Source organism: Hypanus sabinus, chromosome 1 (genome assembly GCF_030144855.1).
Source record: "Hypanus sabinus isolate sHypSab1 chromosome 1, sHypSab1.hap1, whole genome shotgun sequence".
NCBI lineage: Eukaryota > Metazoa > Chordata > Chondrichthyes > Myliobatiformes > Dasyatidae > Hypanus > Hypanus sabinus.
The window spans coordinates 110,257,936-110,273,405 of record NC_082706.1 but is presented as its reverse complement, the minus strand read 5'-3'; the positions used below and the strand labels follow the sequence as shown (position 1 = coordinate 110,273,405).

General features: G+C 40.1%; 1 protein-coding gene across 3 annotated transcripts in view; it reads left to right on the top strand.

Moving 5' to 3' along the window:
* The window catches only part of LOC132396647 (ALS2 C-terminal-like protein), an 86,511-nt gene that overhangs the window by 32,457 nt on the left and 38,584 nt on the right, over window positions 1-15,470 (top strand). For all 3 annotated transcript variants that reach the window (XM_059974385.1, XM_059974377.1, XM_059974392.1), the window contains 2 exons: window positions 374-502; window positions 14,302-14,412. In XM_059974385.1, coding sequence (XP_059830368.1) covers window positions 374-502; window positions 14,302-14,412 — 240 coding nt within the window. The remainder of the gene's footprint in view (window positions 1-373; window positions 503-14,301; window positions 14,413-15,470) is intronic.

Sequence of the window (15,470 nt, the reverse complement as noted above, 5' to 3'; positions counted from 1 at the left end):
TGGTTGCATGCGCTCAGTGTTAAGCTGAAGCCATATTGTAAATAAAATGCTTTGGTGTTTACCCAAGCAAAGTTTTGTCTTTATTAAGAAACATAAACCTTACGATTGAACTCATGATGCAGATCATTAAGTTCAGCATGCCCCATTCCTCTTTATGCCTTCTCTAAAAACTTTGAATCTTTTACTGTTTATCTAATTCCTCTTCAACTATTTTTTTCTAGAATCTGATCAAGAAATGCAATATGGAATTGATTTGTGCAGTTAACTATCAGTTAAAAGTGAGAGGTTTTACATAAAGTAAGATCAGAGTGAGGGAATTATACAAGTAAGTCCAGTTCAATTTTTTGGTGTTTCCCCTCTTGCTCATTTTCAGAACCCAGAGACAAAACCTATCACAGATGCTCTTGCGACTTTCACAGATCTTAACAAATGGATTCAACAGACACTAGATGTGGCATCTTTAACCAAAGCTCTCTGGAACTCTCTTGGAAGCAAATTAACGGTGAGTAGAGAATACAGTATTCTCATTATTTTCGATGCTATAGTTACTTCTCCATTATTGTTGCCAATCTAAAAATCTTTGATTCATGTTACCTGAGATTAATTGTGTTTAATAACAATTCAATCACAAGTCTATTTCTGCTCAGTAGTATCAATGTCATGTCTTCCGGAGCGATGCTTCAATCTGTGCCTTCTAATTTGATCACAATCATATGATGATGTGATCAGAAGTACTGAACAAGGAACTCACTAATAAGGAACTAAAAAACACTTCAGTAATCAGAATTTAGATTAATCTAGCAGAATGACGTCTTAATCAAAATAGAGTGGGTGAATTATCAGAAAAAGTCAATGCATACATGAGTGGATATGGTGTGGTACTCATTCCAGACAGTTCCTGACCAAGTCTCTGTATAACTATAGGCAAACTTCCTAGTCCCCTTGAAATGAAGTCAAATATTCCATTAAGCAATATGATTATTTTTACCTATAAGTGTCCTGTATCTATAAACTTTATTATCATTTCAAATTTCCCTTTCACGGAATTTGAATAGTTGCTTTTTGGCATGCAGCTGCTGAAGATACACACTATAATATTTTTTCTTCCTCCATGGAAATGGGTTCATTATTGTCACATATACTGAGATACAGTGCTATCCATACAGATCATTTCAAAATAAACACTTTGAGGTAGTAGAAAGAGAAGAGCAGCAACAGAATATAGTTTTAGAGTTTACAGTGAAGCTGCAGTGCAGATAGACAGTAAGGTGCAAGGACCACTATGAAGAAGGTCAGGAGATCAAGAGTCCATCTTCATCATGAAAGATGTCTGTTTACGAGTCCTTGAAGAGCAGGATAGAAGCTAGCCTTGAGATTGGTGTTGTATGTTTCCAAGCTTTGATAAATATTGCCTGAAAGTGGAGGGAGAATGATCATTCCCACAATCCTGATTGAGAAGTTGCAGAACCTGGGCCTATATATCACCCTCTGCAATTGGATCCTTGACTTCCTAACCGAAAGACCATTGTCTGTGTGGATATCCTTCTCGCTAACTATCAACACTGGAGCACCTTGGGTGTGTGCTTAGCCCACTGCTCTACTCACTTTATGCACATGACTCAGTGGCTAGGCATAGCTCAAATACCATCTATAAATTTACTGATGAATCAACTATTGTTGGTAGAATGTCAGGTGGTGACGAGAGGGCGTACAGGAGTGAGATAAGCCAACAAGTGGAGTGCTGTTGCAGCAACACCCTGGCATTCAACGTCAGTAAGATGAAAGAGCTGATTGTGGACTTCAGGAAGTGTAAGACTAAGGAACACATACCAATCCTCATAGAGGGATCAGAAGTGGAGAGAGAGAGCAGCTTCAAGTCCCTGGGTTTCAAGATCTCTGAGGATCTAACCTGGTCCCAAACATATTGATGTAGTTATAAAGAAGGCAAGACAGTGGCTACACTTTATTAGGAGTTTGAAGAGATTTGACATGTCAACAAATACACTCAAAAATACAATTTCTATAGTTGTACCGTGGAGAGCATTCTGACAGGCTGCATCACTATCTGGTATGGAGGGGCTACTGTACAAGACCGAAAGAAGCTACAGAAGCTTGTAAACCTAGTCAGCTCCATCTTGGGTACAAGCCTGCAAAGTACTCAGGACATCTTTAGGGAGTGATGTTTCAGAAAGGCATCGTCCATTATTAATAGCCTTCAGCACCCAGGGCATGCCCTTTTCTCACTGTTACCATCAGGAAGGAGGTACAGAAGCCTGAAGGCACACACTTAGTGATTCAAGAACAGCTTCTTCCCCTCTGCCATCCGATTCCTAAATGGACATTGAATCTTTGGACACTACCTCACTTTTTTTTTAATATACGGTATTTTTTTGCACTTATTTAACCTATTCAACATACATAATTGATTTATTTACTTATTATTCTTTTTTCTCTGCTAGATTATGTATTGCCTTGAACTGCTGCTGCTAAGTTAACAAATTTCATGTTACATGCCAGTGATAATAAACTTGATCTGATTGGGTTGGCAGCTGTCTTTGATTATCTTGGCTGCTTTCTTGAGGCAGTGGGAGGTGTAGACAGAATAGTGGAGGGGAGGCTGGTTTTCACAATGGAGGCATCATACACTAGACTGCTGTCTACAGTTACCAGATGAAGTAATCGTAGCCTTTGGCCAGGAGAGGATGTTGTTAGGTGGTGCCCAACCTTCATAGTGTTTCAACCTTAGCCACTACACTCTCCAGTTGGCAGGTCAGCAGTGGTGGCCAAGTCACTGCCCATCTGCTCCTCCTGCCTGCTCCATATTCAGCAAGAGGCTCTTGCTGCTTCCTCTCCGCCCTTCCCCACCCCTTCCAGAGAGCTGCTTGGTTCTTGCTCTTTTCATCAAGGCCCAACACAGACAAAGCCTCCAAGCTGACCTTGCCAGGGACCTTCTACAGCCCATCTTTCCTGGGAATAGCCACGTCTGCCATCCTTTGTTCCTGCGCTCCTAGTCTTCCCTCTCATGAGCCTCCTCACATCCTTCCTCTCACTGTACCGTGAGCTCCACCAGGATGATTTTTTTTGTCTTCGGTAGACCCCAGTATGACATCTATACAAGCTATATTTGGCAGTTTTGAGGTCTTGGGGCAATTTCCATACCAAGTTCTGGTGCACCAGGTTAGGATGCTTTCTATGGTGCATCTATAAAAAATGGCAACGATCAACAGAGACATTTCACAGTGTGCTTTTTTTTTTTGGCTATAATATCTATATTGTTGAACCAGGACAAGGTATTGGTGATATTTACATGCTGGAACTTGAAGTTTTCAAGCAGCTCCACCACAGCACAATTGATACATACAGGAGGTGCAAGCTCTTCCCCTTTAGTGGGCAGCCCTTGAGGGAAGGGTTGCTGTCTTTACACTATATCACTATGCTCTGTATCTCCTTCCTGTACTGTCTTTTATTGACAGATTATTTGAGATCCAACTAGCTATGATGTTGCCATCTGCAAACTTGTAGACAGAACGAAAGCAGAATCTGGCTGCATAGTCATGAGCGTATAGTGAGGGAATAATATGGGGTCTAAGGACGCGACATGCAGGTTAGCATTGCTGGGGAGAATTGTGGCAGATCTATCCCTGCCTATGCTTACTGATAGCCGTCTGTTGGTTAGAATGTCTAAGGTCCGGTTGCAGAGGGTGTTGCATAGGTCTAGGAGTTTGGAATTTTTTTTCACCAGAGTGATAGTGGTCTTCTGAAAATGGGTGAACATCTGATTGTAGTAGGGAGAGCATTAAAAATACCTGCAAATGCCCCCCCGCCAGCTGATCTGCAGGGAATCTGAAAGCACAGCCAGGGATTTCATCCAAGCCAGTGCATTCTTTACATTCACTTTCTGACATCTACGATAGCACCATGGGGACTAACGGTTGGAGGCTTATCAGGACGGATAGAATGACTACATTCCTACCCGGTTCAACACGTGCAGGAATTTCATTCTTATCGGAAGAGAGGAATCATTGCCACACTGACTTCATACTGTGGCCTATAATAGCATGCAAACCTTGCCACAACTGGTTTGGGAAATGCATATTGATGACTATTACCATACCCTCATGAATATCATCTCACATCCTGTTATTAAGAGCATATTTCCAGCATCCTTCTGTTTTTTCTCTAACCTGTGAACTACTTTCTAATCCAATCACAAAATCCATGCACCAACATTGCCTCTAAACCCATGTCTTTTATATGTACGAATTGATCATGCAGGCTAATTTCATAATTCAAGTATTTTCTCACAAATTTAACTTGTTGATCCTTTTGAACTAAAACAGTAAGGAGAAAACTCTTGATATTTGTTGGAAAAGGCTCCGAAGGATTCGGGCTCTCACGACCAGATTATGTAACAGTTTTATCCCCCAAGCTATCAGACCCCTCAATACCCGAAGCCTGGACTGACACCTTGCCCTACTGTCCTGTTTATTATTTATTGTAATGCCTGCACTGTTTTTGTGCACTTTATGCAGTCCAGTGTAGGTCTGTAGTTTAGTGTAGCTTTCTCTTTTTTTTATTAATCTAGTTCAATCTAGTTTTTTGTACTGTGTCATGTAAACCATGGTCCTGAAAAACGTTGTCTCATTTTTACTATGCACTGTACCAGCAGTTATGACAATAAAAGTTGACTTGACTTGAAATGTTTTGTGTGAAAAGGCACAGCATGCTGTCCTTCACCTGTCACACAAACTAGGAGACAAAATAATTAGGTGATTTTACTGCTTCTTTTGGAGAAAAGCAAAGACAAGGCTGACTTTTTCACTTCCCGTTCTCTACACAATCAGCTAATTCTGTTGCGCTAACTTTCGAATTATGCAAATCAATTGTTTTTCATAAATGAGCTATTTTCTCATTGCTTCATCAAAAGGCAACACATGCTTGTGATGAGGTGTTTCTTTGTGTTTTGGGAAGTGGGGTTGTAAAAATGACAAAATGGCATGCAAATCACATTTTCCACAACCCTGCACACTCACTACATCACAGTTAGTGAACTGTCTGTAAGTTAACTGCATAATGGTATATGGAACCCTGGGATAACAAAGGGGGACACACACAAAATGCTGGTGGAATGCAGCAGGCCAGGCAGCATCTATAGGAAGAAGCACAGTCGACGTTTTGAGCCGAGACCCTTCGACCCTGACGAATTGCATTCTATTAAATACTTTGTCTAACTGCTTTTGGAAGGCCCTGATATTCTTCCTAAGGATATTGCGTTCAGAATTGGGGAGTGTACTCCAGCTGGGAGTACACCCCCTATATATATGTAAAATGAAGCTTGGATATAACATGCATCACATAGAAAATACTAAATGAACTCAGCAGGCCAGGCAGCATCTATGGAAGAGCAAACATTCGATGTTCCCAGCCAAGACCCTTTTTCAAACCAAAACATTAATTGTTTACTCTTTTCCAAAGATGCTACATGACCTGCTGAGTTCCTCCAGCATTTTGTGTGTGTGGCCTGGATTTCCGGCATCTGCAGATTTTCTTGTGTTTGCAATTGGATATAGCATACATAGTTTTAAAGTCAACCTCTTTGTAAGTGAAATGCATTGTATGCATTTTTGACAACCATCTAAGTTTGTCATGACACCTTCAGAGATTGGTGTACATGCATCTTCAGATTCATCTGTTCTTGTATCCCTTTATATTATTTATTGTGTATTTTCATTCTTTTCAAAATTAATCAATTAATTTCCCTGCACATTAAGTTTTATTTGTTATGTGTCTCCCCAGTTCATAACTACTTGTACCACATTATTGTGATGCATCTGTTGAAGCCACACATATCAGGCCTTTCCAGTTTCATCTTGACTTTGGGTGCTCTCAGTATGAAGTTTGTACATTCTCCCATGACTTTGTGGGTTTCTTGAAAGCTTCCAGCACCTTCCAGATCTCAAAGATATTTGAATTGGTTAATTAGCTTTTGTAAATTATCTCTTAGTGTAGGTTGATTGCAATAAGAACCAATGGGGAGATAAGACCATAAAACAAAGGAACAGAATATGGCCATTCAGCCCATTGAGTCTGTTACAAGAATCACCCCTTGTAATAATGATGAGGGAGACACACAGAGTATCTGTAAATAAGAACAAATACCTTTATTGTCCCAATGGAAGAACAAGTGAACTTACACATCTGAATACCTGTGTGCACACCTTCTAAGTTTTCCATAAGACCATAAGATATAGGAGCAGAATTAGGCCATTTGGCCCATCGAGTTTTCACCACCGTTTCATCATGGCTGACAGAATTTTCCTCTCAGCTCCAATCTCCTACCTTCTCCCCGAAACCCTTCATGGCCTAACCAACCAAGAACTTTTTTGACCTTCCATGAACAGTCAAAGAATGGAAACTATAATACCAGCTAAAAAAAGTTGCTGCTGTTGGCCTCATGTTCCTTGTAGTCCCAATTTGAATCTCTGCATCTGTGTGGCACCTGACATCCACACTGATGAATCTCCTACAGAGTCATCACTGTCTTGTATATACAAACCTCTGCTTTTATATTCATTCCTCACCAATTCAAATATTGCATTCCAGTGTCATTGGCTAGGTTACGTGTCTGACTTTTAACACCTTTTTATTGGCTCTGTTCCTAGCCAGCATCTATTTGTGGCTCTCTCCAGCAAGTGACAACAGGCAATTTATGGCTCTTTGTTCTCTTCAAAACCCAGCTCAAATCACACAGGACAGGCACAGACCCCAACAATCACAAAGCTGCATGTCACATCCAATCAACAAACACCTTGCAAAGAACTTATTTTGAAGTTATCCCTAGTCCAGCAGATCACCCAAGGCATCATCATGCCTACTTTAAAACGCAGATCAAGCCAAGCAACTTCATCTCACAAAATGGAAGATACAGATTCTTTTCATTAAATAGCAGCTTGCATCTCCTTCCTCATGGCAAGAACAAAGACAATAGGCCTGTCCTTGATTCATCTGAATTCACTGATCCATAGCCTGTAGTTCTTTCTGGCCAACTTGCCCCTTCTCTTGATCCAAAGACATTTATCTAAGGATCACTATCCTCCTCCATTCTGTTGACTACACGTAGGATTGCCACGAACCCCCAGCAGGTGTGCAACACTTAAATGATACAAAGATAAGGTAATCATTACTTATTGAATTCATACACTCTATACAGACAATCATCTTCTCCGTATTACAAAACCATTATCCTCTTCCACTTGCACAGCTTCAGCCTTTCACCTTCAAAGGTGATGCAATTAAACAATACCATTATTATATTACATGAAATTGATATTACTGCAGCATGACTTATTATCCTCATCCATGGATGTATTTGATCCCCAATTCCAAAGTTTATCCCAAGAGTCTGTGTTACTCAATATGTTATTTGCTTAAGCAGCATGTCTTATAACTTTTGTACGTTTAATCCATTGATGGATTATCTCCTTTGTCTCCTCCACAACTCATGTCCTGTCAGCAGTCAAATGAGAAATTGATGGTAATTTCGTAACCACATACTCCCACAAATGTCAATCTGTATCAGTTTGTAGGATTGTAAGCTTCTCCTTCATTACCTTATCCACTGCTGGGCTGAACCAAAGTTCGTCCTCCAATAGTCAAATCTAAAGCCATGCTCCTAATATCAACATTATGACGTTCAAGGATACTATTTCCATCCTTTGGTATAACTCATTGTTACTGTTGCTATAATACATCTTCCCAACAATGCATATTGTAAGAAAAACTCATTATTTATAGGTAGATTAGACAATGACTAATTCTCATTACTAAAACCACAATTCAGAAGTTCATGTCATGTAATCTCTACTGGGCAAGTCCACTGGTCTCCTCCTTTGATGATATCTTGATAAATCTACCCATTCCCAATAGCATGTGTTAGAATATCCATCTCTTTTCATGATATTTGTGAACTCTTTTCAAAGAGTAGGTTAAATTATTTCCATGTTGAAATACGAAATACCGCACCAACATAAAACATTGCTTTATCGTAATCACTGGTACCCTTTACTCTGTTGGTTAGTATAAGTCTTCTCGTATGACACAAAGGTACCTCTCCCAAATCCCTTGTTTTAGTTGTTCATCTGATACCCAATTTGATCCTTGATGCACATCAAGTTGTATCCTGATAATTTTCTCCAGTAATATTGTACCTTTTCTGCTAAAGGGACCATATCTGGTTTCCGAATTCTGTTTTATCTAAAATGTCAACTATTGCTACCCCCTTGCATAACATGCTTCCACTAATTCCAATAGTCCTTTCTTCTTTCTATTTTTGGACTGTCTTAAACTCACTCCTGCTTAGTTGTCTCCCAAGAAAATGAGTGAATACCTGTCCCATTGTAGACGAGTACTATTCTGGTACCATTATTTCAGTTAGATTAAAAATTACCTGCACTTGCTGGTACCCTGGTACCGCAGTGACAAATTCCCCTGTACCTCCTAATGCTAATCCTACCCCTTCGTTTTATGTTGGATCTCACTACATTTATACTCTGCTGTACTTGAGGTTGTAGGGTAGTTGATTTTGCATTAGTCCTGTGATATCAAATTACACAAGTGTAATTTCCACTCTTATTTCCAGTTTCAAATTTCAATCGTAAATCACTTTGTCCATAGCTTCTATACGGTTTTCTGGCTCATGCAATCCAGGCTCCCAATTGTCTGTGGACTTAAGCCATCCATCTTTTTCTGCCCAATTCCAATTCAGGATAGAGAAGGCTGGAATAAGCATGTTTTTCCTTTTCTTTTATTTCTTAACAAAATTCCCCTGATTCTCAGACTGAGAGGACAGAAAAATGCTTCCCTTGTCACATTTGTCACCATCTACTTGGAACCGTTTTTCCAACCCCAAATCGTAAAAATCAGGATTACCATGTTCATTGATTGTCAAGTCTCCAAAATGAAAGTCATCATGTACTTCAATTGTTACGTGCTACTGGTGATAATTTTGCCGTTTCAACTGTGTGATTATGGTTCACTTTTATCTGTAGAAATCAATACCCTGTATATTGATGGGCTTGCTTTGTCTGTAATTTCATCGGGGCCCCCCAAACATTGGATTTAAAAATGAGGTGGAAAAGTATCTTCTAATCATCACTTCATCCTGGACAATTCTATGGGACTGACTTTTGAGTCAAAGTAGGCTTTATTTTGTTGCATTTTCTTTCATAGTTGATGGGCTGCCATATAATTGGCCTTTATTGCCATCTCTACCAATTATTGTACCTACTTTTCAGACACCAATTTTGGGTTCTTACAAGTCTAATCCTAACAACACCTCCTTTCAGTGTCCCTTTCAGTCATGAGTTTATAAGGAGTGTAACACATTGATAAAGCCACTGTATTCCTTGTTATCATCAGTACATAAGGCAAAACTACCTGCTCTGTTGTTCCAAGTGGTTGCACCATTCTGGCCATCATATTTTTTAATGTGCAATTCATCCTTTCCAGAATTCAACTAGGCCGTGGTCTATAGGGCATGTAAAATCTCGGCCTAATTCCTAAAGTTGCCATATCATCTTACATTATCTAGGCTGTAAAATATGTGCCTTGATCTGATTCAGTACTCTGAGTTGATCTTCCGTGAGGAAAAACACTTTCCAATGAGATTTTTGTTGTGACTTTGTGAAAATATCTACAACTACCAGAATATATTTGTACCCTCCTGGTGTGTGTGGCAAAGGTCCAACATAACCTGCAAGTTAGTCCGAGGCCCTTCTACTGGCCTGGAATGTCAGAGGGCTCCTTTCTTTACATTTCTTTTTAATTCTGCATCTTCCTTTTGCTCCTCAGTTTACCTTAACCTTTTGCTCCTTCTCTCTAATCAGTAGTTGCCATACCTACCCAGTTAAAGCACATTGGTTCACTGATGCAGTCTTCTTATTGCCCTTGGGGTAATTTAGACCGAGCTTTCATCTTTATGATTCTGTATTCTTTCACTTCAATTCTTCAAAGTATACTGCAACAGAGCAGCAGATCAGAGGGGCTTTCCAGTAGTTGAAACAAACATTCTTACTTCCCAAAGAGGCAAATATTCTGTAAGCCTATTACAAATGTTCTCACTATCAGAGTGTTTGACTGTACTGGGCAGAAAACATTTTTGGTGGCTAACCGCATATGCTCCAGCTGTCACTTCTACTGCCTGTGCACTCTTAGTGTAGGGTAACTTTATAGCTTTTATAGCTTTATAGCTTTTGAGCTTTTATAGTATGCCCATATTCATTCTCTACATACAGTATGTACCACACACAGTTCTCCTCTCATCCATCTGTATTAACAAGGAGAATTCCACAAAAAAAGTTAATCAGGTGTCTTTGTTAGAAATGGACCCTCAGAATAATTTGCTATTATATCTTGACCCCATGCGGTTCTCCAATACAATAAAAACCATCTGCAAGGGAGGTAGAAATTTTAATACCCTTTACTGCTCCATGTTGGTCACCTAATTACAGGAAAGATATTAATAAGGCTGAAAGAGTGCAGAGAAGGTTCACAAGGATGTTGCCGGGACTTGGGAAACTGAGTTACAGAGAAAGGTTGACAAGGTTAGGACTTTATTCCCAGGAGAGTAGAAGCATGAGGGGAGATTTGATAGAGGTGTGTAAAATTATGATGGGTATAGATAGAGTATATTCTATATTCTGTAAAAGAAAACAGTTTTGTTAGTAAAAGCAATTTTTAGGATTGGTCCCCAAAAGTTCCAATCTTCCCAAAATGTTAAGTTCAAATTTCAAATTTAACTGACTACCAATGATCAAATTCCCCCAGAAATATCTGGAACAGAGATGCGCAAGTTTCTTCCTCAACCCAGGTTACAGCTGGCCAGTGTGGAATCCGAGTTCCTCAAATTCAATTCCATGGAAAACAAGTAAAGAAACACAAACCAAAAACACAGACAGGACAAACAAAAATCCATGCTTGCGCTGTCACTCCTTTAGAACCTTCCATACGTAACAGCAAATTTTAAAATAAACAGTTAATTAGGACCTTGAAAAGCTTTCACACGTTTCAAAAAACCAGAGAGGGGAAGAAAACTGCTGGGTGGGAACCCTTGACACATTAACAGTTGGACATTATTAACACATTGACACATGCAGTCTCCTAAAGGCACAATCTCTTAAAATACACGTCTCTAGCTCCGTCTCTCATGGATTCTCTCTCTGAAATGAACTCAGTACTGCCACACTTGAAACATGCAAACCATTGACACTTTAAATCCTTTCAGAAAATCTCTTGTCCCCAAGGGTTAAACTGTTACCAAAATATTCAGTTACAATCCGACAAAACTGAGGAATGTATTACTCAAAGTATTTAAAACATAGAAATGTTCGAAGTAACAACATTCGACAAGTTTAAAGCATGAAATCCTCACATTAACCAAAATTCCAACATACTCTGACCCTTCTGTAGCTCCAATCTCTGATTTTTGTTAGGATTTAAATTACATGAACAGTCTGCTGTACAGTTCTGGGCATTACGACCACAGAGTTAAGCACTGTACTGCTCCCGACAAGTTTCCCTGATTGGGTGAAGGTGCATTCCAACACTGTGTTACTTCCCTTCTACAATCTCTCCGCTGGCTCCTGTCCTGACCCGCGTTTCCCCACACGATACTGTATTCTGTGTATTTTCTTGAAGGGAAAACACTTTAGCTGCTCCTGGAGTACTTCCAAAGTTAAAATGTAGCTCCCTCACTTCCTTCTCCCATGCTCTAATAATTTCCTTAAGTACCCATGCCTCAGTACGTGTAGGGTGACTGGGATAAAACAGTTCCAACATTTACAGTATTTATTTGTTCGTGCTATTGGGCGCTAATGTTCTTAACCATCTATGGGTAGGTTCTGGCTCTAAGTGATCGCGATCTAATGTTGATCCATATAGTCCTAGGAGCCCCATCCGCAGACGGGACGCAAATGCAGCAGGATGCTCTTTCCTCTGGTAACACTTAACCCAGCTTTTCTAGCGGGTCCCCGCAGTTATTACCCATAATAGTCAGTATCACATTCTTTAACGCCTCTTTTGTGGGCTCTCGATTAGAAGGTCATCATCACAACCATATGTGGTCACCTTATCTGGTAAATCTTGCCAATCCATATTCACTCTCCACGCCTCTTTTAGATCCAAAAACATATTATTTCTCTCTGTGTAGCAATTTGGTCCTTCAGCTTTTGTATCTGTTTTTAATACTTTGTATGATCGCTGGGATTGTGTTTCTTTTCGTGTGCTGTACTGATTTCTGTATGACATTCAGAGCTGCTTTTAAATCACTGCACCGTTTCTTTAATCCCTCCGATTTGTTTTTAGCGAAATTAGCTTCTTCCTTCTGGTTACTCCTTTCTTTAACCAATTTCTCAGATTTCAGCTGAAATCTGTTCATATACACCAAAACCATAATCTCTGTTCCTGCAAATCCCTAACTTTTACCACCTTTTGGAGCCTTCTGGTCTTCTGAACTATGCCGCTGTACCTTGCTGATATTCCAGCATTTCCTGTTGTAATCTATCTCGCTTGGTTTCAGATTTTTTGCCGACTTTGCAGAATTTCTGTAGTAATCTTTCTCGCTTGGTTTCTGCTTTTGGCCGACATTGCAGGATTTCCTGTTACTAACTTCGCACAGCTTCTGCTTTTTACTGACATTCCAGGATTTCCTGTTGTAACCTATCTCGTTTGACTTCAGTCGTTTGCTGGTGTCATGTTAAATCCGTAACGAGGCAGGCAATTGCTGCTGGTTTCTGCAGCTGCTTAAATTCCTTGTCTATTTCCCTTCAGCTTTTTTAAAAATAGCTTCGCCGCCTTCACCGTTGGAATCGCCTCCAATCAGAACAATTCAAGTCCGACTTGCGGAGTTCCGGGCACTCTTCACCCTGCGTCGGTACGAACTAGATACCCAGTCCCAGATCTCTCCATTTCTCACCCGCAAGGATCCTTTCGAGTCTCCCGCTGACAAAACGGAAGGCTTACCCAAGTATCCCGTTTCCATTGCAAAAATCAATCCTTGTGATTGTGATCAGGGAGGCGCACAGACAATCTGCATTTACCAAGTAGTACCTTCATTGTCTCAACGAAAGAACACGTGAACTTGCACAACCAGCTGCTAGGCTTCCCTGACCTCCCATGAGCAGTCAAAGAATAGAAAATATATTACCATTTTCCGCAGTTAGCCTCGTGTTCCTTGTGTATCCGTGGCACCTCCCATCCACCATGGGGAATCTCTGGCAGAGGCATCCCTGTCTTGTCCATCAAAACCTCTGCTTTTATAGTCATTTCTCTCCAATTCAAACATTTCATTTCAATGTCACTGACTACTGGTCGTCTATCTGACATTTAACACCTTTTTATTGGCTCTGCTCCTAGCCAGCATCCATTTATTGTACAGTACTCTCATTTATGGCTCTTTGTTCCCTTCAGTAACCAGCTCTAATCATGCAGGGCAGGCACAGACCCCAAAAATCACAAACCTGCATGAAATATCCAACCAAAGAACACCTCACAAATAACGTAATATTTGGAAGTTATCCCTGGTCCAGCAGATTACCTAAGGTATCATTGTGTCTACTTTAAAACACTGATCAAGCCAAGCAACCATCTCACAAAATGGAATACACAGTCTCTTCATAAAATGGCAGCCTCCATTTCCTTCCCCATGTCAAAAACAAAGGCAATTGGCCTGCTTGCTTCCACTGTTCTTGATTCATTCAAATTCATTGATCTGTAGATAGTAGTTTTTTTCTGGCCAACAAGTCTTTTCTGCTATTTGATCAGGGCAGATTTATTTTCCCTCTCAACCCCATTCTCCTGCCTTCTCCCTGTAACCTTTGGGTTCTTGATCATTAAGGGTGTCAATCTTGGCTTCAAATATACCTAATGACTTGTCTCCACAGTCGTCTGTGGCAACGAATTCCAGAGATTCAGCACCCTCCTGCTAAAGGAGTTCCTCATTTCTGTTCTAAAGGGATGTCCTTCTATTCTGAAGTTGTGCCCTTTGGTCCTAATCTTTCTCACTGTTGGGAATATCCTCTCCATGTCCACTCTATCTAGGCCTTTCAATATTCAGTTGTTTTCAATGAAATTCCCCTTTATTCTACTAAAGCCCAGTGATGATGGAAACACCCCAGTGTGAAAGAAAATAATGCAGGGAAAGTGGAAACACATGCCTGGAAACCAGCATGGACCCAAATGATCTTCTTTTGCATCTCTATAATTGTATTACTATTGCTGTTATAAGCCTGACTCTTCTCTTTCTAGGACCTCTTATTTCTTCCAGAACGCCGGTTGCGGGAAGAAGGCAACACCATCTCAGCATCAAGTCGCGATGTCAGGCTCTTGCTTTTTGACGACAGTCTAGTGGCTATCCAGGTAAAGATGACTGCATTCTGTAAATGAATCTTTGACTCACAAGCACAAGGAGCATTGAATACCTGAGTGTATTATAGGCCACAAGTTAACACAAAGTTTCAGATATTTAGTGGAAATTGGATGCATGCAGAAAGCCAGAATAACATTGTTCCTGGAGTCTGGTATGAGTGAAGGAGGTTTGAAAATAACAGACAACTTCAAAATTTGCGGCATTCATGGGCCAGGACATACTAGTAAGTACAAGATAATGGAAATTGTCAACAGGCTTTGGGTGAGCAGAAGTTTAATGAATTTGGAAGATAGTTTCATACTGAAGAGCATTGTGACTGTAGATTCTGGAGGTTTCAAAATCATGCTTCAGTCATTCAGCAACAAAAGAACAGAGACAGGAAAAGATGAACAGTATCATAGAGTTGAAAGTGCATAACAGTCCTTGAAAAGGAGTGGGGTTGAAAGCTCAGCTCAGGAAACAACATTAAGAATATTTAAAAACACAAAATGCTGGCAGAACTCAGCAGGCCAGACAGCATCTATGGGGGGAGGTAATGATGACGTTTTGGGGCGAAACCCTTCATCAGGAGTTGTCGTCACTACCTCCTCCCATAGATGCTGCCTGGTCTACTGAGTTCTGCCAGCATTTTGTGTTTTTATTTATTTCCAGCATCTGCAGATTCACTCGTGTAACATTAAGAATATTTAGTTCAGTCTGTGATACAGTCAGGCATTAAGTTCATCAATCATGTAAGGAATGGAGTGTACAGATGAAAGTTGATATCATGTAATGAAAACCCAGAAACAATTTTGCAAACTAGCTAATACTTAAGCTTTCAACAATCAATTTTCCATTACAATACTGTTATGTGTTGCACATAAGATTGAAACCCATGATAGCAATTCTAAGTCCTTGAGTTTACTAAGCACTTTTCGTTTAATAGCATGCATCTTAGTGCTTCACTAACATCATCAAGCAATCTGACACTGCGGCACATCAGAAAATATTCACTTGAACAAAAGCTTTGGGGGAAAAGATTAGAAGGCAGTTTTCAAAGGGAAGAATT